The sequence below is a fragment of the Phascolarctos cinereus genome, unplaced genomic scaffold, assembly GCF_003287225.1.
Source record: "Phascolarctos cinereus isolate Bilbo 61053 unplaced genomic scaffold, phaCin_HiC Scaffold_4;HRSCAF=312, whole genome shotgun sequence".
Taxonomy (NCBI): domain Eukaryota; kingdom Metazoa; phylum Chordata; class Mammalia; order Diprotodontia; family Phascolarctidae; genus Phascolarctos; species Phascolarctos cinereus.
This window is the reverse complement of record NW_027555847.1, coordinates 210,039,441-210,062,372: the sequence shown is the minus strand read 5'-3', so window position 1 is coordinate 210,062,372 and position 22,932 is coordinate 210,039,441. Positions and strand designations below refer to the sequence as shown.

The 22,932-nt window shown below is 40.5% G+C and overlaps 1 protein-coding gene across 1 annotated transcript; it reads right to left on the bottom strand.

The window, feature by feature from the left end:
* Nucleotides 1-1,329: 1,329 nt before the first annotated feature.
* On the bottom strand, nt 1,330-20,971 carry LDAF1 (lipid droplet assembly factor 1). Its single transcript, XM_078152887.1, is given in 6 exon segments — nt 1,330-2,219; nt 7,077-7,159; nt 7,162-7,217; nt 8,672-8,840; nt 18,659-18,843; nt 20,799-20,971. Coding segments are annotated over 5 exon segments (483 nt in total). The 5' UTR covers nt 18,755-18,843; nt 20,799-20,971; the 3' UTR covers nt 1,330-2,140.
* Nucleotides 20,972-22,932: the final 1,961 nt, after the last annotated feature.

Here is a 22,932-nt window from a genome sequence, read left to right as displayed (position 1 = left end):
GATGGGGCTGGAGGGAGAGAATTTGGAGCTCAACATTAAAAAATGAATCTAATGAATAAAATGAATAAATGAATAAAAGCTAGATAAATAAAGAAACGTGTTTTTTTTTTAAGGAAATGAAGGTACAGTGAGATGAAGACACTTGTCCCAGGTAGCAAATGGTGGAGATGGAATTCAAACTCTGGTCGTCTGATACCTCTCCTCCCCAACCCTCACTCCCAATATAGCACTTTCCGCTACACCTGTGTATATCTCTCTCCTATGTTGGATTGTAAGGTCCTTGAGAATAGGGTTTGTGTGTTTTATCTATCTTTATATCCCTAGTGTCTTGCACATTTTGGAATGGGACCAGACCTGAGATTTAATGGGTATAGAAAGATTAAGAGCACTGAACAATGTAGATCAACACCTGCTCTGCAACTCAAATTCCTAGACAGCTGCCTGGGGACCAAGGGGTTGTGACTCGTCCAGGGTCCCAGCGGATGTGGTAGAGATAGGACTTGAACCCAGGTATTCCTAGCTCCAAGCCAGCTCACTATGTACTGCACAATTCTGCCTTTTCATAGTAGCCACTTAATATTTGTGAGATTTGAATTTTAAATGGAGTAAAAGCTTTCTAACCAAAAATGAAGCTAAAAACACAGACCCGGATGAGCATTGCAATAACCTACCAATTCCAAATGGGGTTGGAGCAGAGGTCCATAAACTTGATTTAAAAATAAAAACATATATATATATAATATAAATATATATATATATATATATATATATGTATTAGGGGCAACTAGGTGGTGCAGTGGATAGTGTACCAGCCCTGGAGTCAGGAGGACCTAAGTCCAAATCCTGCCTCAGACACTTAGTAGCTGCATGACCCTGGGCAAGTCACTTAACCCCGATTGTACCCCCACCCCCAAAAAACCCTATATATATATATATATATATATATATATATATGTATATATATATATATGTTTTATATTTGATTATATGGCAATTATATTTCAATAAGATTTCCTTTGTAATGCAATGTACTTTATGCCTTTAAAAACATTATTCTATAAAAGCATCTATAGGTTTCACCAGACTGCTTAAACAGGTCCATTTCACACACAAAAAAAGGGTTAAGAACCCCTGAGTTACAGTAAAGAGGAGACAGAAAAGCTAGGACTCATGAAGTGAGTTCAATTTTTATGAAATTAATTAAAGCAACCCCTGTAGTGAAATCAACAAAAGCTGACCAGCTTCTCTGAATTGCTGACTATTTAGTTCTATGGAGACACTGGCTAGCACCCAAGTCCCCCCTTAGAAGAAATTAAAAGACAAAGTAAATAAATAGAATTCAGTTTAATAAAGTAACACAGCAAATAATGCATTACCACAGGAACAGAGGTGCTAAAAAGTATGTCCTTTTACATACATTTTCCAGGAAATGGACTAATAAACTTTGAAACAATACCAAAAAAAATGCACAAGTGTTTTTGTGTTTTTTTTAACCATTAAAAAAGATTAACAGTACATGTTTGGAGTGTATTCCTTTTAGTCAAATATCTTTCACAATAAATTCCAGTGACAGAATGTCAGTCTTAAATAAGTGGCTACTAATGTATCTAAATGTTATCATTCTGATAAAAGCAATTAAGGCTTAAGCATCTCTTTCTCTGCCTGTCCCCAGACTCTAAATGGAAGAGGACACAATCGCTTGCCAATCTGCTTTGAATGAAGTTCCACATCTATACAAGTTGGGCCCCTAGAGATAAGTGCTAAGGCTTAGGTTTGGGCTTTTTCAGAATACTAACAGCCTCCCTGTCCAGGAGAGGATTTTTAACTCTTTTGCTTACTGTTTTACTTTTTTACTTATTGTTTGAAGAGGGATGGGGAAAGGAAGGGTATTGTGTCATTTCCAAGACTTGCTGGTGGTGCTTTTGTGGGTATGGCCCCATGACAAAGCCTTCCCAACTGCTGCTGTATTAACCACCTGAAGGGACCTGTGAAGCAATCAATCCTGAAAATACTAAATAATATTTCTAAAGCGGTGATCACCTAGCAATCCTATTAGTCCTGCACCCTGACAAAAGCTATAATCCAATATCGTGAACACAGCATGTCTCCCAAAGCCTTTAAAAGAAAGTACTGGTTTTACTCAGTCGTGCCTGGTAGAGTTGGGATATTGGACAGTCTTTGGGCACTTGTTTCCAAGGATCTGCTGATGCTTCAGTGAGCTGCAGAACAAAGAGAAGGAAAGAGTCAGCTCTAAGACTTCGTTAGAGTCTAACTAAATATTTAGCTTTCTTTGCTACTCCTTGCAAACATGAACCTGAGGCAGGTTGTCACTGTTGGACCCATTCTGCAGGCAGCTAGGTGGCACAGTAGACCAAGCACTAGACTTGGAGTCAGGAAGACCTGAGTTCAAATCATCCTCAGAGACTTAGTTGCTTTGTGACCCTGGGCAACTTACTTAACCACTGCCTACCTCAGTTTCTTCATGTGTAAGATGAGGATAATCATAGCACCAACCTCCCAGGATTGTTGTGAAGATCAAATGAGATAATATTTATAAAGTACTTTGCAAATCTTGAAGCACTATGCAAATACTAGCCATTATTATTATTAAATCTCTAATGAATTGCTTAAACTACATAATGAATTAGTGTTAGGGATAAGTGTAGAGATTAGTGTTCCTAGTCCTTCAGTTTGGGGTGCATTATTTAGTCTTTGTATTTTGCCATTCTGACTGACAAGAAATTATAATAAGGTCACATGAATCTCAATATTTTACTCCTATGGCATCTTCACTATTTTAAAGATAAGATATGATGTTTCTCTTCTATATAGATATAATCGCATCTAAATTATTCTATACAGACATAACTCTTAATTATCGAAGTAGTAGAGTAGGGCAGCTAGGTGGCGCAGTGGATCGAGTGCTAGCCTACAGTCAGGAAGACCCATCTTCCCTGAGTTCAAATCTGGCTTCAGACACTTACTAGATGTGTGACCCTGGGCAAGTCACTTAACCTGTCTGCCTCAGTTTCTTCATCTGTACAATGAGGATAATAATAGTACCTACTTCCCAGGGTTGTTGTGAGGATCAAATGATACAATAATTGCAAACTGCTTAGAAAAGTGCCTGGCATATAGTAAACACTATATAAATGTTAGCAATTGTTGTTATTATTGTTATAATATAGATTAAGCCAGGTATTGTGCTAAGCACTGTATCAGGGGTGGGGAACCTTCAGCCTTGAAGCCACATGTAGCCTTCCAGGTCCTTGGGTGTGGCCTTTTGACTGCGTCCAAGTTTTACAGAACAAATCCCCAAAAGGATCCTCAAAAGGATGAAGGTGTGGTGGAAGACAAAGGCTTTTTCTCCTTCTTTACTTTTTTTTTTTCAATTAACAAGCCATTTATTTTCTCTCCTACCCATCTTCTACCATCTTCTACCTTCCTCATCCCAAAAAACAAAACAAATCAAAATAGAACAAAAACATAAACTTTCTCTTCCTGGAGACTCAGAGCTGGGAATAAACAATTTCAGGTTTTCCTCAACAACCCTGTGAAGTAAGCAATACAAATATTAACTCCAATTTACAGAAAAGGAAACTGAGGCACTTAAAAGGCTGTGATTTGTCTATAATCACACAGCTATGTCTGAGGTGGGAGTTGAACGGATTTCAAATCTGATGATCTTGAATCTCCTCACTAAGCTGCGTGCAATTATCCTAGGAAGTGGGATGACTGTTATGTGTGTGTATATGTATATACATGAATGTGTTGCATCTAGATGTACACATATGTAATGCATATAGACATACATGCATACCTCTTCTTATTGTATTTTGCTTTACTGCACTTTATAGATGTTGCATTTTTTACAAGTGAAGGTTTCTGACAACCCTACATAGAGCAAGTCTATCATGTACTATCTGACATCATGTACTCATATCAGGTCCCTGTGTCACATTTTGGTAATTCTCATAATATTTCAAACTCTGTCATTATCATTATTACATCTGTTATGGTGATCTGTGATCAGTGATCTTTGATGTTACCGTTGTAATTGTTTTGGGGCACCATGAACTGTGAAACAGCAAACTTGATAAATGTTGTGTGTGTTCTGTCTGCTTCACCGTTCCCCTATCTTTCTCCATCTTTTCGAGCTTCCCTATTCCCTGAGACACAACAATATTGAAATTAGACCAATTAAAAGCCCTACAATGGCCTCTAAGTGTTCAAGTGAAAGGAAGAATCAATGCAGCAAGCTTCAATGTTGTCTTATTTTAGGATGCCACAGTCACCCCAGTCTTCAGCAACCACCACCTGATCAGTCAGCAGCCACCAACATTGAGGTAGGAGTCCCCACCATATTAAAAAAAATTACAATTCACTGAAAGCTCACATGATGGTTAGTAATTTTTTTTTAACAATAGAGTATTTTTTAAATTAAGGTATGTACATTGTTTTTTAGATATAATACTATTATACACTTAATAGACTACAACATAGTGTAAACATAACTTTCACACGCACTGGGAAACCAAAAAATTCATGTGACTTGCATTATTGTGATATTCACTTTATTGTTTGGTTTAGAACCAAACCTGCAAACATCTCCAAGGTATGCCTGTATATGCCTGTAACAGAGGACTGGCCGATGAAGGCTCAGTCCCTGGCCTGGAATGAAAGGGCCTTAATCTCCACTTCAGAGCACACGTAGGTGTTCTATGACTGTTTCTGGTTGGTCAACCATGTGGTAAAGAAATGTTCTCTTGACTGACTGCTGAGTGAGAGCTGGATATGCATTCCAAAGATACCAATCTGTCAGTCAAGGTCACAAACTCCTATAATCCCTGCTATTGGGGAGGATGGAGCCTGCTGCATCGCTTGAGCTCAGCAGTTCCTGGTAATAGCAAGGCTATAAATCCAATTAGGTGTCCATATCAAGTCTGGTACCAATGGGGCGCAAGTCACTTAACTGCTGCCTACCTCAGTTTTCTCATCTGTAAAATGGGGATAATAATAGCACCGACTTCAAGGGTTCTTGTGAGGATCAACGAGATATTTGTAAAGTGCTTGGCACATACTAAGTGCTATATAGGTATTAACCATTATCTTTCAGTTTATTCTTTCCCGCTCTTAAGTGAAGCAGTGTTGCAGATGGAAAGGACGAGGTTATGACTTTGTAAGATCTCAGAAGGTCCAGGGATGGGAGCCCATGCCATAGTTTGTTATCTGCACATCCATAAGGAGCCACTTGTGAGATCCAGCTCAGCAATGAACCTGACTAGCAATGGAGATGCTCTTTACTTCATTTACTTGCTAAGTTGTACATGGAAATGAATTGGGTGGGGCAAATGTTTCATAACAAACACTTTAAGAAACTCAGGGACCAAGGCAGCATGGAGAGAATGGACCCCCAACTAGGGGGAGCCAGGGGATGTTTTATGCTTCTTTACTTATTATATCTTTTCAGTAAATATCCTTTTATACCACTAATTGTTATTAATTGATTAAATGGAACTAAGGTCCTAATTAGTAGAGAGTATCACTGATATATGGGAGGTATTAACTGAAATAGCATCGATATTGAGTAGACCACACTCGAAAGAGGATTCAAGCCAATAGCATTAGGAAGACACCTCCAATCTCAGGGGTACCCCTGAAACCATGAGGAGAGAGATATGGTCTTGTTCTGGGAACCCAAGTCATCAGAGTGGGGCTCTGGGATAAGGAACCCCAGAACTTATAAGGGACACACACACACACACACACACACACACACACGTGTCTTGTCTAGTATGTGTCAGTAGTACCTGAACTTAGGACCTCCTGAGCCCAAGGCCAGCTCTCCAATACCATGCTGCCTACTGATACTCTATATATTTAAAGACATTGTCTCATTAGGGCTGCTGCTAGGGCATTCTGCTCAGGGACAATGAAGAGCTTAAAATTCCTCAATTACATTTAATGGGTCAGATGAGTTTGATTTCTATTCCCATCTCCATTCTGATTGATGTAATGATGGAAAATATCGATTAAAAACCATATATCAGCTACTTAATATAATCTGTGTGGTATATTAATATATAATATATAATTATACCAATATTTTTAATTAAATAATCAAATTATTTAATATTTAATAAACTGCATTAATACATTTTATAAATATTAAAATACTTAATAAATTAAATAGAATAAATTAAAATATTAAAATGTATGGCATTAATAAAATAAACATATAATATATAATATTACTCCTCCTCCACATACCCTTCAGTCCAGCTAAAGTGGCTTTCTTGCTGTTTGGCATGCAACATTTCATTTACCTTTGCCATGACTTTGCACAGCTGTGCCTCCTGAGTAGAATGCATCCCTATTCACATCTGCCTCTTGGAATCCCCTCTCTGCTTCAAAATTCAACTCAAATGCCATTTCCCACCATGAGGCCTTTCCTAATCACCCAAGCTCCCAGCTACTAGTGCCTCCTCCCTGAAAAGTTCCTTTGTATTTATTTCATATATCCTCATGTGTATGCGTGTTGTTTTCCTAAGCTCCTAAGGCAGGAAATTTCACTTTTGTCTTTGTATTCCCAGTGCCTATACAGTATGTGGAACATAGTAGGTGCCTAATAAATGGTTGTTGATTAGTTATAAAATGAATGGATCCTACATTTAGAGCAGGAATGGGCCTTTGGAAGCACTCAATACATGGTCTTTCCATGTAAACATGGAAGTGACCCAACTGACATTATAAATTCCTCCTGGGCCTGATATGTGGCATGTCATAGGAAGCACCTGGACCTTCCAAAAATTCTTAACCATTTTTATGTCATGGACTCCTTGGGAAGTCTGGGGAAGCCTATGGACCACTTCTCAGAATGTTTCTCAATGCATAAAATAAAAGATATAAAATCACAAAGGAAACCAATTATTATAAAATACAGTTATCCAAGTTTTTTCTTAAAAGTTCACAGACACTAGGTTAAGGACTCCTGATCCAGAAAGCAATTAGAAGTTGTTAAACATATTTTTTAAAATCTTCAAATAAGGAAGTTATATTCTTATATTAATATTTACCCGAAAGAGAACCAATAGTTGATGAGGCTTGAGAAGACCACGTAACACACACTGACTGTCCCAGACATGGCCAGTGACACGAAAAACCTAAGCCACACAGCACACAGAGCAGCGTGAGGCCACCTACAGAAATAACAACACCTGGAGAGGGGAGAAATGCCAGGTATGAGAGGGCTCAGTCATGTTACAAGGACTGTATTTGGACTCAATGACACAAAACCGTGATCAATATTCTTTGACTGGGCCTCAGTTACAGACAGAGTTCTCACCTGCCCCTCTGGCAGGGGGAAAGAAGAGGAAGGAGGGGCAGCTAAGGGGTGCAGTGGATAGAGCACCAGCCCTGGAGTCAGGAGAACCTGAGTTCAAATCCTGCTTCAGACACTGGACCCTAGCTATGTGACCCTGAGCAAGTCATTTAACCCCATTGCCTAGCCAAAAAAACAAAAAAAAGGAGGAGGAATGAAGGCAGAGTATTAAAAACGGATACCTTATATTTTCAGAGTATTTGCCATCTGAAAAGTCTACACAGGATTCAGGAACCTGTGGTCTCAAGGCCACATGTGGCCCCCTAGGTCCTCAAGTGCAGCCCTCTGACTGAGTCCAAGTTTTACAAAACAAATCCTTTTTCTGGGGGGATTTGTTCTGTGAAGTCTCGATTCAGGCAAAAGGCCACAGTTGAGGACCTAGAGGGCCACATGTGGCCTAGAGGCCATAGGTTCCCCACTCCTGGGCTAGAATGCTTTCCTAGGCACCTTCCAGAGAAAAATAAAGAAAAAAAATGACAGAACTAGCACAGAGAGATATAAAATCCTATCTTTAACGTCAAACAATTAGGAACTGGTACTTAAGGATTCCATCATGACAAATAATTTCTAATCTGCCTCAAGAACTATATGAGGGAAAGATAAAAGAATAAAAGGAGGTTCTGAGCTTAATCAGAAGCACTTGGTCTAAGAGATTTCGACTAGAACAGACATAATATTGCATACAATAAGTGCTCAATAAATGTTGTTCAACTGAGTGGCCTTAGGCAAGTCATTTAACCTTTGGGACTCAGTTTCTTCTTTTGTAAAACTGAGGGTATTGGACTCGCCTGGCTTCCTTTAAGTTCCAACTAAAATCCCATCTTTTACATGAAATCTTTCTCATCCCCTCTTTCTTCTTTTCTTTTTCCAGTCAATAGGGATTAGGTGACTTGCCCAGGGTCACAGAGCTAGTAAGTATCTGAGGCTGGATTTGAATTCAGGTCCTCCTAACTCCAGGGCTGGCACTCTATCCACTGTGCCACCTCGCTGCCCCCATTCCCTCTTAATTCTAGTGCCTTCCCTCTGTGAACTATTTCCTATTTATCTTTTACATAGTTTACTTTGTATGTATTTGATGGTATGTTGTCTCACCTATTAGACTGTAAGCTCCTTCAAGGCAGGGACTGTCTTTTGCCTCTTTTTGTATCCCCAGTGCTTAGCACAGTGCCTGGCACATAGTAGGCACTTAATAAATATAGAGTGATTGATAGATGATCTGTAAGATTCCTTCCAACTCTACATTTAGGATGCTATGACTAATCTATTTTATGGAGAGAAAATATGAAATACCTTCCACTAATATAACCCCAACACAGGCAGCCAGAGACATCAGGACCACAAGCAGCAGGAAAAATCCGACGGGAATGGCAGATACCATAATGAACATCAGCAAGGTTAAGGCAACAAAGGGATGTTTATCCAGGTATTGACCAACTGGAGAGTTCATAAAAGCAATCACCTGTGGACAAAGGGGACACAGAGTTACTACGTACAAAGTCAGGCTGTCATTTTAACTGCTTTGGGGAGGCAGCATCTCAAGGCCTTTTCCCCTAGTCATATTCCTGACATGATTCTACTCTAAGTCAAATAATGAATCAACCAAATAATGAGTGTGGAATGTGCTAATGAATGTGACAAAGCCAAAGAGACAGTCTAAAACTTAGGCCAAAGAAAGGGTTTGGGGGTTTTTGAGGTAGCATTGTATGGTCTGAATCTGTTGTTTGCCCTTTGTCTCAAAGAGGACCAACGACATGTGATGTTGAATTGGATTTAAGTGAGGCCGAGCTGCACGAAGTTATCAGCTTCACTCTCTCTTCCAGAGTCACTGAAGTCCAGTGGCAAGATAAAAGTCAGCACAATAGCTGATGGCCCAGGATGCTGTAGGTGACTTTGGCATCTTCAATGACTGACCAAGATCTAAGTGCTCCATAGCACTCGCTCCAGCCGCTTTCATGACTGTTGGAACAAATTGTTCTCACCCACTCATTCTGACGGGAATTCTTCAATGTGCAGGATAAACAGGCCCCTAACTCACTGATGGGTCTGAGACCTGTTGGTTACCCTCAACCTGATTTAGCTTGTCTGCCAAGATGGTTTTAATGGGGATAGTTTTACCGGGCTGTGACTGCTACCTGTGCTACAGCTTCTTGGAGTGTGCCTGAGCAACAATAACAAAATACAATAACAATAACAATGCCTACTGGAAACAAAGCAGATGCACACTGAATGGAGCTGTTGTTGTTCAGTCATTTTCAGTCATCATCTGACTCTTTGTGATCCAGTTTGGGGTTTTCTTGGCAAAGATACTGGAGTAGTCTGCCATTTCCAGGTTATTTTACTGATGAGAACACTGAGGGAAACAAGGTTAAGTGACTTGCCCGAAGTCACACAGCTAGTAAGTGTCTGAGGCAGATTTGAACTCAGAAGAATGAGTCTTCCTGACTCCAGGTCCAGCAGCTCTATCCACTGTGCCACCTAGCTGCCCCAAGGTACTATATAAATGTTAGCTTTATGTAGAGAATTCACAGTACGGAAACCCCCTCTACCTATATTTATAATCATATCAGAAATTCAGAGTACGAAAACACCTTCCACACATACAGATCAACAACTCATCTGTTACTTAAGAGTTTTAAAGAGTTTCCTAGGGCACTGAGGGGTTAACTGACTGTAGTTAGTAGACTCCTGTCAGAAGATACTCTATAAATTTGATTCAATATAAACATTTACCAAGCAAAGTTTAGTGGAAAGAGTGTTGGATTGGAAGTCTGAGGACCTGAGTTTGAATCCTGTCTCTGCCATTTACTGCCTGTGTGATGTTGTGTTGAACATGTCACCTCACTCATTTAAGGCTTTGGTTTCCATAAGAGCCAAACGCAAAGTTGGCCTCAATTACCATGAGGGTTCTTTTCAGCTCTACATCTATATGGTTGGTATGAGGTACTTTGCTAGGTACTGGGGATATAAAGTCCAAAGAAACAAAACAGGGCCTGCCCTCAAAGAGTTTGTATTCTCCTTGGGGATACACCCAAACATCTCTCCCACCTGTCCCCTTTTCTCCTCCTCCTCGGGTCTTCAGGCTCTCATCACTTCTCTCTCAGTAGAACTATGCAACATCTCGGTTTGCATTCCTCAGGTTTATTACCTCTAATCCTCACTCCACTTGCACCTGCAGCTCTGCCCGGTTTCATCTCCCCAGAACAAGTTGCCCTTCCCAGGATAAGCTCACAGCTTCTAATCTCATCACCATACTGCAAACTCAAGCCTGATACCATCTCTCTCAGTTTTCTCTCTCCTATGATTGGAGGGTAGAAATTAGACTTCTGACTCATTCCATTTTGCACTTGCAGTTCTGCCTGGTTTCAACTCCCCAGAACAAGATGCCCCCTTGCCCTTCCCCCTTGTTAGATGGTTAACTCCTTGAGAACAGGTACTATCTTCCTTTTTCTTACTTATAAAATAAGAATCTATACAATACATTTATATAATATTTATGTAATGTTTATATAATAAATATTCCTTAAATTGAATTAATCCAAGATACACCCACCTGCCAAAGTGTCTTTCCTAAAGCGCAGGTCTGACCACAACATTTCCCTACTCAGTAAATTCTAATGGCTGTCCATTGCCTCTAGAATCAAACTGAAACCAAGGAGTTTTTATTCTGGTCAGCAACAAAAGGAGAAGCAATATGCAGGAGTCAGGACTTGAGTATTTATTAACCAATGACTTGTCAGAAAATAAGCAAATATCTTGGGGCAACTTGGGGTGGGGTGGGAGAATGATTAATAAACCATCTCACATTACATTTTTCCGACTCTATTTTCCTTTAACATCTTACTTTCCAAGTAACGGAAGGGAAGAGACTGGTTATTAAATCCATGCCACCCTAAAGCATTGCATAAAGTTTTGTTTACAGTTTTTTTTATTGCTGCCATTAGCAAAGACAAGCCAAATTACAATGTGCTGTCCTTTTCATACCACATCACTGATGCCTGGCAGTAAGAAAATAATAGTAAACTGTTTTTCCAGTACTAGTGATAGGTTTGCATTATATCTACACTTTTAACTAGTCCTCCTTAGCAACTGAAGGCATTTGTGACATCTGCCTGCATCAGCACAGGGCCAGGGGAAGGGATGGTAGGATTGATTTTTAACTCCAACATTTCCATTTCAGTCCTTTAACTGTTCACTAAATAAACCATAACACGGACCCAGAGACAAAACCAAAGTTAAAAAAAGAGAGAGAGAATGTCAGATGGGTTAGAGAAGCTTGATGCTCTATTTAGCCCAGAATCTGTCTCTAGCACGGTGCTTTGCATATAGTAGCCCCACTATATGCAAATGCCACTATATTTGTTGAGAAGAATATAGTAGCTTCTTCCATAATGTCATCCCCAGAAGATAGGGGGTAACTTTTGTGAAAAATGATTATTAATAACTAATATCTTGGAGATTCATAGGTTTCCCCAACCCCTTTCTTGCGAAGTACAGACTTTAAGTTCAGTTTTTCTTCAGAAGGATCTATTACTGATGAGATTGCATTGACTCTCCTTATCTTGGTCAGCCTCCACCCAAGCCAGCAAGTAATTTAATCTAAGGTAGGGAAGCCCTTGGTGTTCTACTCAAGTTTGGGTAGAGACAGATTCTTTTGTGTAGATAGTCCAAGGCTGGGAGTGGTCTAGTATGGCTGGGAGTGGTCTGGTATAGCAGGAAGCTCTCTAGTATAGAGATCTTTTCTCTGTCCTGCGGTGAGAGGATGATTGAGTGATATCAGACGTGTTGAAAGGGTGCTATCTCTAACCCCAAAGGGAGTTCAGTTCCAAACTGCAGTAGTCATGCATGGACACATGCATGCTGCCCTCTTTAAGAGAAATAAACATGGATACAACCTAATTGTATTTATCTTTCTTAGCCGAACTTCGTAGGCTGACACCTTAAACAACCTTAAATTTTCTATTATTGATCATGGATTTCCTATCAAGAGCAGTATGACAACATGGTGAGAGAGCTGGCCTCTGACTGGGTAGCACAGGGTCCAATTCCTATTTCTATCACATAGGGGTCGTGTGATCACAGGCACGTGACTTCAACCTCTCAGTACACACCCATTTCCCCCTTCCTATCTGCCAGCAAAATGTATTTATTATGATGTATATATTTATTAAGCAACTACTACAGTAGTTAGCAACAATGCAATGAACTATGTTAAATGCTGGGGATACAAAATGAGGCAAAATACAGCTCCAGCTCTCAAGACCCTTATTAGCTGACCCTGGCCAAGTCACTTAATTTCTTTTTGCCTCAGTTTCCTCAATAAAATCTGAAAATGGGGATAATAACAGCATCTATCTCTCAGGGCTGTTGTGAGAATCAAATGAGATAATATTTGTAAGGCGCCTAAAAAAGTGTCTGCCACAAAGTAAGTACTATATAAGCATTATATAGAACTTATATGGCATTAATTATTACTTAATTATATTATAATTATATTACATTACATTATGATTATTATAATTAATTAATTATTATTATTGTTCTTATTACACCAGTAGCAGCAATTTCCCCACAGGGAAATTTTTCACACTATGGAAATTATAGCTCTCTACCAAAAGCAGAAATATGTATATGTTATGGATGTGTGTATACATATATTTATACAGCAACAAATCAATAAACATTTATTATGCACCTATTATGTGCCAGGCACTGTGCTAAGTGCTGGATACATGTATATATGTAAACTATATATTACATTTGTATCATATATATGTATATATATTTATGTATCCATATATAAACATATATATTTGTAGACACAAAAACATTTGTGTGACTTATATGTTTATATACAAAGGGCTATGGAGAGTAAAGTTTTCTAAACATAAGGATTAAAACATCTCCAACATACTCTCCCATCTGCACCCCAACAAATGTATGAATACACACAATGCTATGCATACCCCAAATGGCAGAACCAACAATAAAGAGAACATTGGTCCTCAGCCATTTCTGAATTCAGTAGCTGTTTCGAGGGTTCCCACAGAGCTTCCAGGAGAGACTGGTGTTGATGTCTTGCCCCTCATGAGGACAGATCCACTCTTAGATAAGGGGAACTAGCAGGACCATTAAGTGTAAATCACTCAAACCTCCAGGTCTGAGGCTACCACATAAGGAGGAGGAGGAGTCTAGTGTGATTTAGAACATTTTGTTGATTGTCATCTGTTTTTTCCTACTGTTTTTCTACGTCACCAACAGGTGAGGGAGAATGATGGTGGTGGTAGATCAGGGTGGTAACTAACCCACAAGATTCTACCCTTCTCCTAGTGAACCACACTCCCTAAAATAAAGGCCCCATGCTTTCTTTAAAAACTTTGACCAACAAAACAAAACCAAAAAAACCCCAAAACTTGACCACCCCGATGCTCAAGAGGGAAACAAAGGCTACCTTAAAATGTTTTCCTGACTTGTATGGTCCGATGCTGAGGAAAGTGAGCAAAACCAGGAGAACGTTGTACACAAAACAGCCACGCTGTGTGATGACTAATATTGACAGACTTAATCCTTCTCAGCAATACAAGGATCTAAGACATCTCCAAGGCCTCATGATGGAAAATGCTATCCACATCCAAAGAAAGAAATACGGAGTTTGAATGCAGATCGAAGTATACTATTTGCTATTTTTTTCTTCTGTTGTTTTTTTTCTCTTTCTTGTGGTTCCTCCTATTAGTTCTAATTCTTACTTACAACATCACTAATGTGAAAATATGTTTAACAGAAATGTATACGTATAGCCTATATAAGATTGTGTGCCGTTTTGGGGAGGGAGGTGGGGAGGGAGGGAGAGAAAAATGTAAAACTCAAAAGCTTATGGAAGTAATTGTTGATAATTCAAAATAAATTAATTCAAAACAAAACAAAATAAAAATGTTTTCCCACTGCTGTTTATAAAAATGCTTTACTCCAACAGGGACTAGGTTGGTCTATAGGGGTGGGGAAACTGTGGCCTTCTAGGTCTTTGGGTATGACCTTTTGACTAAGTTCAAGTTTTACAGAACAAATCCTTTTGTTAAGGGGATTTGTTCTGTGAAGTTTGGATTCAGTCAAAGGAGAACACTTGAGGACCTAGATGTTCACATGTGGCCTCAAGGCCACAGGTTCCTCACCTCTGGACAGAATACTTTACTTAAAATTATTATGAGCATGGCCCCAGGCAACTAAATTACAGGAGTTGAAGCTCTGTACATGTGGAGAGAATTTCCACACTGGGATTCCCTACACTTTTGAAATCACTGGACCAGGAACACAATACCTTGGAATCAGAATGTAAAAGACATAAATTTGTTTTATATGACTATACATATTTGTAGTACTTTTCATTTTTCTTGCCTTCTCATTGAATAAGGGAAGGAAAGAATTTGGAACTGGGTGGGGAGAGAAGAATAAATAAATCTTGGTACTTAAATTTTTTTTTAATTTAAAAAAATGTAAAAGACAGTGAACTCAATTCTTTGGACTAGTATCAGTAACTCTCATTTCTACATAGTACTTCGTTTACAAAGTACAACCTTCCACCAATGGACAAAATCTAAGAGCCTTCAGACCACTGGCCCTGCTTCCAACATGGCCCCTGTAGCCAATCACCCAGGTTAGCAGGTCCTGTGGAGAAGGAAGCAGCCACTTCCACCAACTGAAAACCAACTGACACCTGTAGACAAACCAGCCAACCTGGCTGAAGCAAGAAGGCACCCTGAAGAAGAGAGAGGAGGCAAGGCAAGTGAAACCACCATCACCACTTCAAAAACCACCTCTCCTCCAATCCCAAAAAAGATAGCTCAAGACCCCAAAGCCAAGAAACTTGGAAATATCAGTGCCCCCAGAAATGGTACTGCTTCTAGCCCAGACCACAAAGCCATCACCCAGGAAGCAATCTCCATAGAGATGTGGCTGCATATGCAACTGATTCTGTAGAGGATGGCTACAGAAGACCCAGAAAAGACTGTTCTGGACACCAAAGATCTTGGCAGTGTGAAATTGTTTAATGTCAGAAATTAATATGATTTTCTCAGTAGAAATGATAGCAAAGAAGACGCTGCTGTATCTGAGTGACCATAAGACCTTTCCATTTGACTTGAAAATGAAACATATCCATAATGTCTTTCCATTAGAAGGTGAGCCCCTTGAGAATAAGGACTGTCTTGTAAATAAGGATGATTTGTGTCCCTAGTGCTTCACACACAGTAAGGGCTTTATAAATTCTATTTTACTCATTAATTCATTGCTTACAATAGTGTGAGATAGGGAGTACAAATATTAATATCTCCATTTTACATACGAAGAAATTGAGATAGAGAGATTAAAACGACTTGCCCAAGAACAGCCAAATGAGAAAGCACTGTCATTATTACACCACTGATGCCCAATAACACAGGTAGTGATAGTCAAGATTGAATCCAGAACTAATAACTCCAAAATTCAACACGTTCGACCGCACCTTTTTGTCTCTAATGGAAGGACTGGTCTAAAGAATTTTTTAAAATCTAAGAAATTGCTGATGATAGCCATCAAAATAAGGATTTTGGCCACACACTTAGTTGCCCTAATTGTTTTCCCCCTAAGACTAATCTTTAAAGGAGTCTTGAGTTCCCTAAGCACACACTTATTGATGATACTGGAGAGATAGGGGGTAGAGAACAGAAAGTTTCTAGGAGACAAGGAAAGCCAGTTTAAGATTTATTTTTTTTAATAACCAGACCTGTGATTTCATCAGTGTTGGGAGCTTCCACTGAGTTACTTCCTCTGCCAATGCAGATTGTCACATGTTCTTTAATTTACAAGTCTTAGAGAGCTGCCTGGTCCCCCAACTAGTGATATGGCAGAAGTAGGACCTAACCCCAGGTCTTCCTTCCTTCAAATGTTAGCTCTTCTCTCCTCTAAAGCATTGCCTCTCAAGATTTAAAACATTTGCCTCTAATAATACACAACATTAAAAATCAATAGATTGTTTTCTTCGGTAAGAGACAAAACTGAAAGGCACCATAATACAATGAAATCAATTAATATATAAACATTTATTAAGTGTTTACTCATAAGGTCTAGAGGTTAGGTGTCCTGGAATCCCAAAATGAAGACATACGGGTCCTGCCCAAAAGAATTTTACCCAAGCCTTCTTTCAGCCAAAAACAAGGTTTATTGAAGATTCGCCATATTAGCCAGACTCTTAAGTAATCTGAGCATGGGTGGGCTATTGGCTAGATTGTGAAAATCTGAGCAATGGCTAGATTATAAGAATCCCAGCAGTGGTTAGATTTTAAGAATCTAAGCATCTTAATGGAGACAAGATGGAATTTATATACAGAAAGCCTGTAGGAGGGATCTAGGAATGGCCAAGTAGTCCATGAGGTAATAGAATTACCAAGGGTGGGAAGTGGCTGGGGCCATACATAGGGAGGTAAGACAAAGGAAGGCCAGGTTAGATTACCAGAATTGGGAGATTGTATGCAGCCACAAGGAAAGGCCAGTTGATGGGATTATAGCCTCAGGTGAACAAGAGACTTGGCCATGTGGGAAAGTCCAGGTTTTTCCTTTCTGGGGCCCAGATCCTAACCCCATCATTTACTATGTGCCAGGCACTAAGGAAGCAGAGAAAAAGCAAAAACAGTCCCTGCCCTTGAAGAGTAGACCAAGTCGAACACCTTCTGGCTCTGATACTTCTTTTAGCTATCTGACTCAGCAAGTCACCTCATGTCTCCAAGCCTCAATTTCCTCATCTGTAAAATGGAGATAATACTTGCACAATCTACTTCACAAGGTCATTGTGAAGGAAGACCTTTGAAAACTTCCAAGCTATATATCAATTGTTGATGCGTAAAACAATAGGGATTGTACACATGCAAATGAGGTGAAACTGGTTATTTTTTCTGCAGTTCAGAGAGCTTTATAAAATCCTATTGTTCCTGGATGTTTAGGGGACATCTGGCCTTACTTGCCCATTTGGGTACTCTCATCCTCCACTCTGGATCAGCATAAACAGAGGCTTAGCTTGGCTAGGAGTTACCCAGACCAAATATTTATTGCCTGACGAATTCCACTGTGTGTGTATATTGGCAAACATAGCAAAACCCCAACCCCACCACTCTGAATTCTGGGCTGCTGAAGACTGAGTAGAAAATGCCAAGCAACCAAAGTTTACAAATTGCTTCTTTCTTGGTTTCTCTCTTTACCAAAAAGTCATGCAAGAGATAAGGTCTTTCTCCATAGGGTAGAGCTAGGGACTTGACTTATGATTTCATTGGTGAGGTATTGGATGAGGATGGCAGCTAGGTGGTGCCATAGTGCATAGAGTGCCAGGCCTAGAGTCAGGAAGACTCATCTTCCTGAATTAAAAGCTGGCCTCAGATACTTACTAGTTGTGTGTCACAGCTAGTCAAGTCACTGGGCAAGGCACTTAACCCTGTTTACCTCACTTTCCTCATCTGTAAAATGAGCTGGAGAAGGAAATGGCTCCAGCATCTTTGCCAAGAAAACCCCAAATGGGGTCATGAAGTCAGACACAACTGAAAAGAATGAACAACAAAAATTGGATGAGGGAACTCCTTCTACCTAAAGCAGGTTAGCACTTTCTATCCAATTTATACTCCTAAAGAGTACCTAGAGCATTGAGATGTTAGATGACCTGCCTGGTCCCAAAGCCAATATGTATCAGAGGCAGACCTTGAACCCACGTCTTCTAGTCTCCAAGACCAGCTTTCTATCCACTACACTATGTTTCCACTGTCTCTACATTAAACTGAAGGACAATGAACAGGCATTAAATCATACAATCAGACTAGAGTTTCTAATAGGTCTGGCCCTTCATTTGGAAGGGCTTAAAGAACACTAGATTTGAAATGAGAGAACTTGGGTTCAAATCTAGTACTATATGTGTGATTTCTCTGGGACGAAATTTCATTTGTAAAGTGACGGGGTTGGATTAGATCAGGGGTTCCCATTTATTGGTTTGCAAACCCAAATGATAGTCTGTCTGTGGTCCAACAAGTTTACACTAACAATTCTTTAATGCCTCCTGAGCAGTAAATAATTATAGAATATTATGAGTAGCATATTAAAATCACCCTGGGGGAGATTACAACACACTTTTGTTGTTGAAACAACATGGAACAAAAAGTATTGGGAATCAGTGGTTTGGATGATCTATAAACATTCCTTCCAGCTCTAAGTCCTATGATAAAGGATCATGTTCTGGCACTGGGCAGCCTGCAGATGATTCAAACTCACCTTGGAGTTACTCTGGATGGAATTGATCAATGAAGCTAGCTTCTTCTGTAGCTCCTGCAAATCTCTGGATGTACTGGAAGTTTCCATTTTCACCATCCTTCTTTCCTACCTGCTCAAGCTTCCTCAGTGAGGTGGCAAACAAAATAACCCAACTCTGTATTTCACATGTCTCTGTTTACTTCTTGCTGTAAGCAAGGAAAGAAAGTAGTTCTTAATCAATTAATCACATCAAAGTGCTATAGTTGCTGAGCATAATCTCTAAGGTCTTACTTTCCTCCATGAAAGACCTATCTGACAATTCCCACTGACACTGATCTTTCTTTCTAGACTTTCTAGACCTTTCTGAACTCCCCCTGCCATTTATTATACATACCACATATTTAAGTACTAGATTTATATTGTCTTGAATTTCAGTTCTAATTGTTCTATGTACCCAGTTTTCTCAATATCTCTAAAAACTAACTGTACTCACAGCACTATGCTAGCCTCATAGTAGGTATTCAATACATACCCATTAAGAAATGAATTGACTTCAAACTTAATGGTACAAAGATGAACTGAGCCTACAATCAAGCTTATCCTCTTTCTCCCCTATCTCCAAGTGATCCACTTGGTTTGTAATATCAGCCTGAAAGTGATCTTATCTCAAGTCCTGTTCTACTTGAGCAGTTCCCAAGCTTATTCAAGATTTATTTGATTTCTAAAGCCCTTTTACATTAAAAAGCCAAATTCAGTAGTGGTTGTATCTCACATTACAAAGTAAATAAGCTCCCAAGAGCTACTGATCAACAAGTATTTACTGAATTCTTGTCATATAAACTAGATTTCCATAAATCATATCATATTCCATATGTACTAGGGACATTTGGTACAGTAAATAAACAACAAAGCAAAAAAATCATTATATAAAGCAAATGTTCCCTTCTAACTTATCTTAATGCATCAAGTTTAGATTTTCAACTCAGGTTTGCTTAAAACAATACTTCAGCAAAAGCTCCTGATTTAGGGGCATCCTATCAACTCAGTTTATCTCATTTCACTTCTAGGCAGCCTTGCCTTCCCCAGGCTACTTCTTCAGGAGCTGAGAAATTGGAACAATTACATCAATAAAGCTTTCCTCTCCCCTTGTGTCACCAAGCTCATACCTGTATCAATACCCACCCCTCTTTCTAGGATTCCTTATTACTCAACCTTTGATATCTATACAGTGAATTTTTAACCTTTTTTTGTGTGTGTCAAGGGCCCCTTTGGCAATCTAATAAAGCTTGCGGACTCCTCAGAAAAATGTTTTTAAATGCATCAAGTAAAATACGTAGAATTACAAAGGAAACTAATATTGAAAGTTTCATATATACACATATAGCTATATATTTATAAACAATACAGAAATATGCACATGCAATATATTTACATGTTCATGTTACACAAGTGTGTTTATGTTATATACATGCATGTATACGTATGTATATATGCATATGCCTGTATAGGTATAAAAATTTCATGAACCCCAGGTTAAGAAGGCCTGGCTAGGCTATTTCATCCAAAAAGAAGGAATAAACCCCAGCAGCCTCCACAGGCAACAATAACCCAACCCCCAGAGGGAGAAGACAAGGCCTTATCAATCTCTCTTGACAAATTTTATAAGTTAGAGTTCAGGGAGGGAAGCCAACATACTACTCTCATTCCTGAGCCCCAAAGTAAACGCCGTCTGTTTCTCTCCATCACTCTACCCTTCTCCTGGGGGCCAAACTGTCACCCCAACAACATTCTAATCCAGAGCTCAGTGCCGAGACTGGACTGGGGTAGGAATGGGATCTTTCTAATTGAGAAAGGAGAACCAGGGCTTTTTGTTGTACTTCTCCCTTCTTAGATCCTTAAATACCAGTACTGCCTCCTTCCCAAACCTCAGACCCAGCTCAGGGCCTCTCAGTTTCCAAAGAGCCCCGAAAGTTACTGAGCGGAAAGGTCCCAGGCTCCCTTTAGGGCCGTAGGGAGAGAGAACAGATTGAGGGAGTAGTCACCCTTTTCCTAAACACAATGTGTTTTGTTTTGTTCTGGGAGGTGGGGCGGTGGAGGCACCCAGTGCTTCCCAGCTCTCCGGGTTCTCTCTCTTCCCAGATCAGATATCCAGGACTCTCACCTCGTCTGGATTCCCTCTGCAGCTCCAGCTTCCGAGACCCCGTTGCCCACCTATATTGGCCAGCGGAGCAGAGAACCGAGGGCCCCCCCAGCTGCGCGCGGGTGAAGGCGGAGAGACAGTAAAGGAGGAGGAGTAGAGGCCGGAGCCAAAGCAGACGCACGCAGGGGGCGGGAGCTGGGTGACAGCCGGCCTCGGCTTCTCTCCGGCCCCTTACCCGCCCAATCCGCCTTCGGCAGTCGGCACCGCCCCTTCACCCTAGGTCTTCCTTAGCCTGGCTAGAAAAAGAGTTCTACCAGAGCCTGGGCGGCTGTCAGTTTGGAGGCGCTGTGGGCAGCCCGGGTCCGAGCGCAACGCGGTGGCTGAGAGCGCAAGGAGGAGCTGGCGAGGTTTGGGGACAGCGAGAGCCTGCGGAGCAGCGGGGCTGGGATGGTCCAGGGGGAGACAGCCGATGCTCACCATGGATGGTGGTGGCGGGTCCGTGCAGGCAAACTTGGAGTGTTGGCTATTCTGCTTCGTCTTTATGCATGGCGTAGTCCCTTTCAGTCACCTCTCCGCTGGACTTTAGTCGAGAAACCAGAGTACCAAATAATTCACTAACAACTTACCATGAGTAGTACTTGTTTTCTTAAGAGAGGACAGGGAAGGAGCCTAAAGGAATTCATCTCTAAAGAGAGGATTCTGAGCCTTGAGATGCTCCTCCCGACGTCTTGGGGTGTGTGTGTGTGTGTGTGTGTGTGTGTGTGTGTGTGTGCGCGCCTACTGCCTACTCAAGTCAAGCATTTATTAAAATTTATTAAGCTCCTACTCCGTGCCAGGCATGGCTAAACTCTGGGGATGCAAAGAAATGTAAAAGTCCCTGTTTTCAAGGAACTCATGGCCTAATGGGGGAGATAATTAGATACAAGTAAGATAAAGACAGAATAAATTGGAGACGTCTCAGAGATAGGGCATTAAGATTAAGAAGGACTGGAAAAGGCTTGTTGCAGAAATCGGCATTTTAGGTGAGAGTTGACCGAAGCTTGGAAAGCTAGGCGATAGAGACGAGGAGGCAGTACAGGCCAGGGAGGCAGCTAGTGAAAGCGGTCAAGAGTCTGAAGACTGATCAATCATTATGTTTGGGAAGCCACCAATGTTACTGAATTATAGGTACCTGGAGTGCAGTACTGTGTAAGAAGATTGGAGAGATAAGAAGGGGCCAACCTGAAAGACAGGCCTGGGTAGGAAATGGCTGTGAACTGGGACAGTAGGAGAGTTAAATGTCTTGCGTCTTGCCCTTGGATCCAGAAAACTTCGGTGTAGGAGACAGGATTTGACCTTTAGGTCCAGCACCCCATCATTTGATGCCTCTCCAGGTCCTGAACTCCTTCCATAACACTCCCTTTTTCCTCTATATATAAGCAGATGAGTTCACTGGGTCTAGTGAGAAAAACATTCTTTTATAGGTTGAACACTAGATCTAAGAGCCAGGCATCTGAGCTCCACCACTTATCAACCATGTGGCCTTGGGCCAGTCCCTTAACCTCTCTAATTTCAGTTTCTTCATCTTTGAAATAACACTTGCAACTACCTCACCCATACATTGTTATCAGGACAAATTGAGATTATGAAGATCCAGTGCTTTACAAACCTTACTTGATATTTGGTGGTAAGAGAACTTAAGTTATCTTTAGTGAGAAACCTTTCTTTCTTTTATAATTCTCCTCTCTCCTGTGCTTCAGATTCTCCTGGACTTTGCCACTATGACCACGACTTAGTTGCCTTCTTATGCTGGAACTTCCCTCAGCCATTGAAGAGAGTGGAGCTTCTCCTTATGGAGAAGTTCCTTGGTGGGGGCGGGTATGTGTGTGTGTGTGTATGTGTATGTGTATGTGTGAAATATGTGGGGAGAGATCTCCATTTTAGAGATATGCCCAGGCCAGCCATGCTTCATTTCTCTCCTGGAGAGGGTTCTGGCTTTCCAAACTTGGCCACAATGCCTCGTCATCAGTACTTTCTCTCATGCCCCTTCTCCCTTTAATATTTTGCCTACCACCACCACCACCACCACCACCACCACCACCATCACCACCACCACAACCTCCTTAGAACATAAGATAGAATGTGCTCTGGGACCAAGAAGAATGATTATCTTATC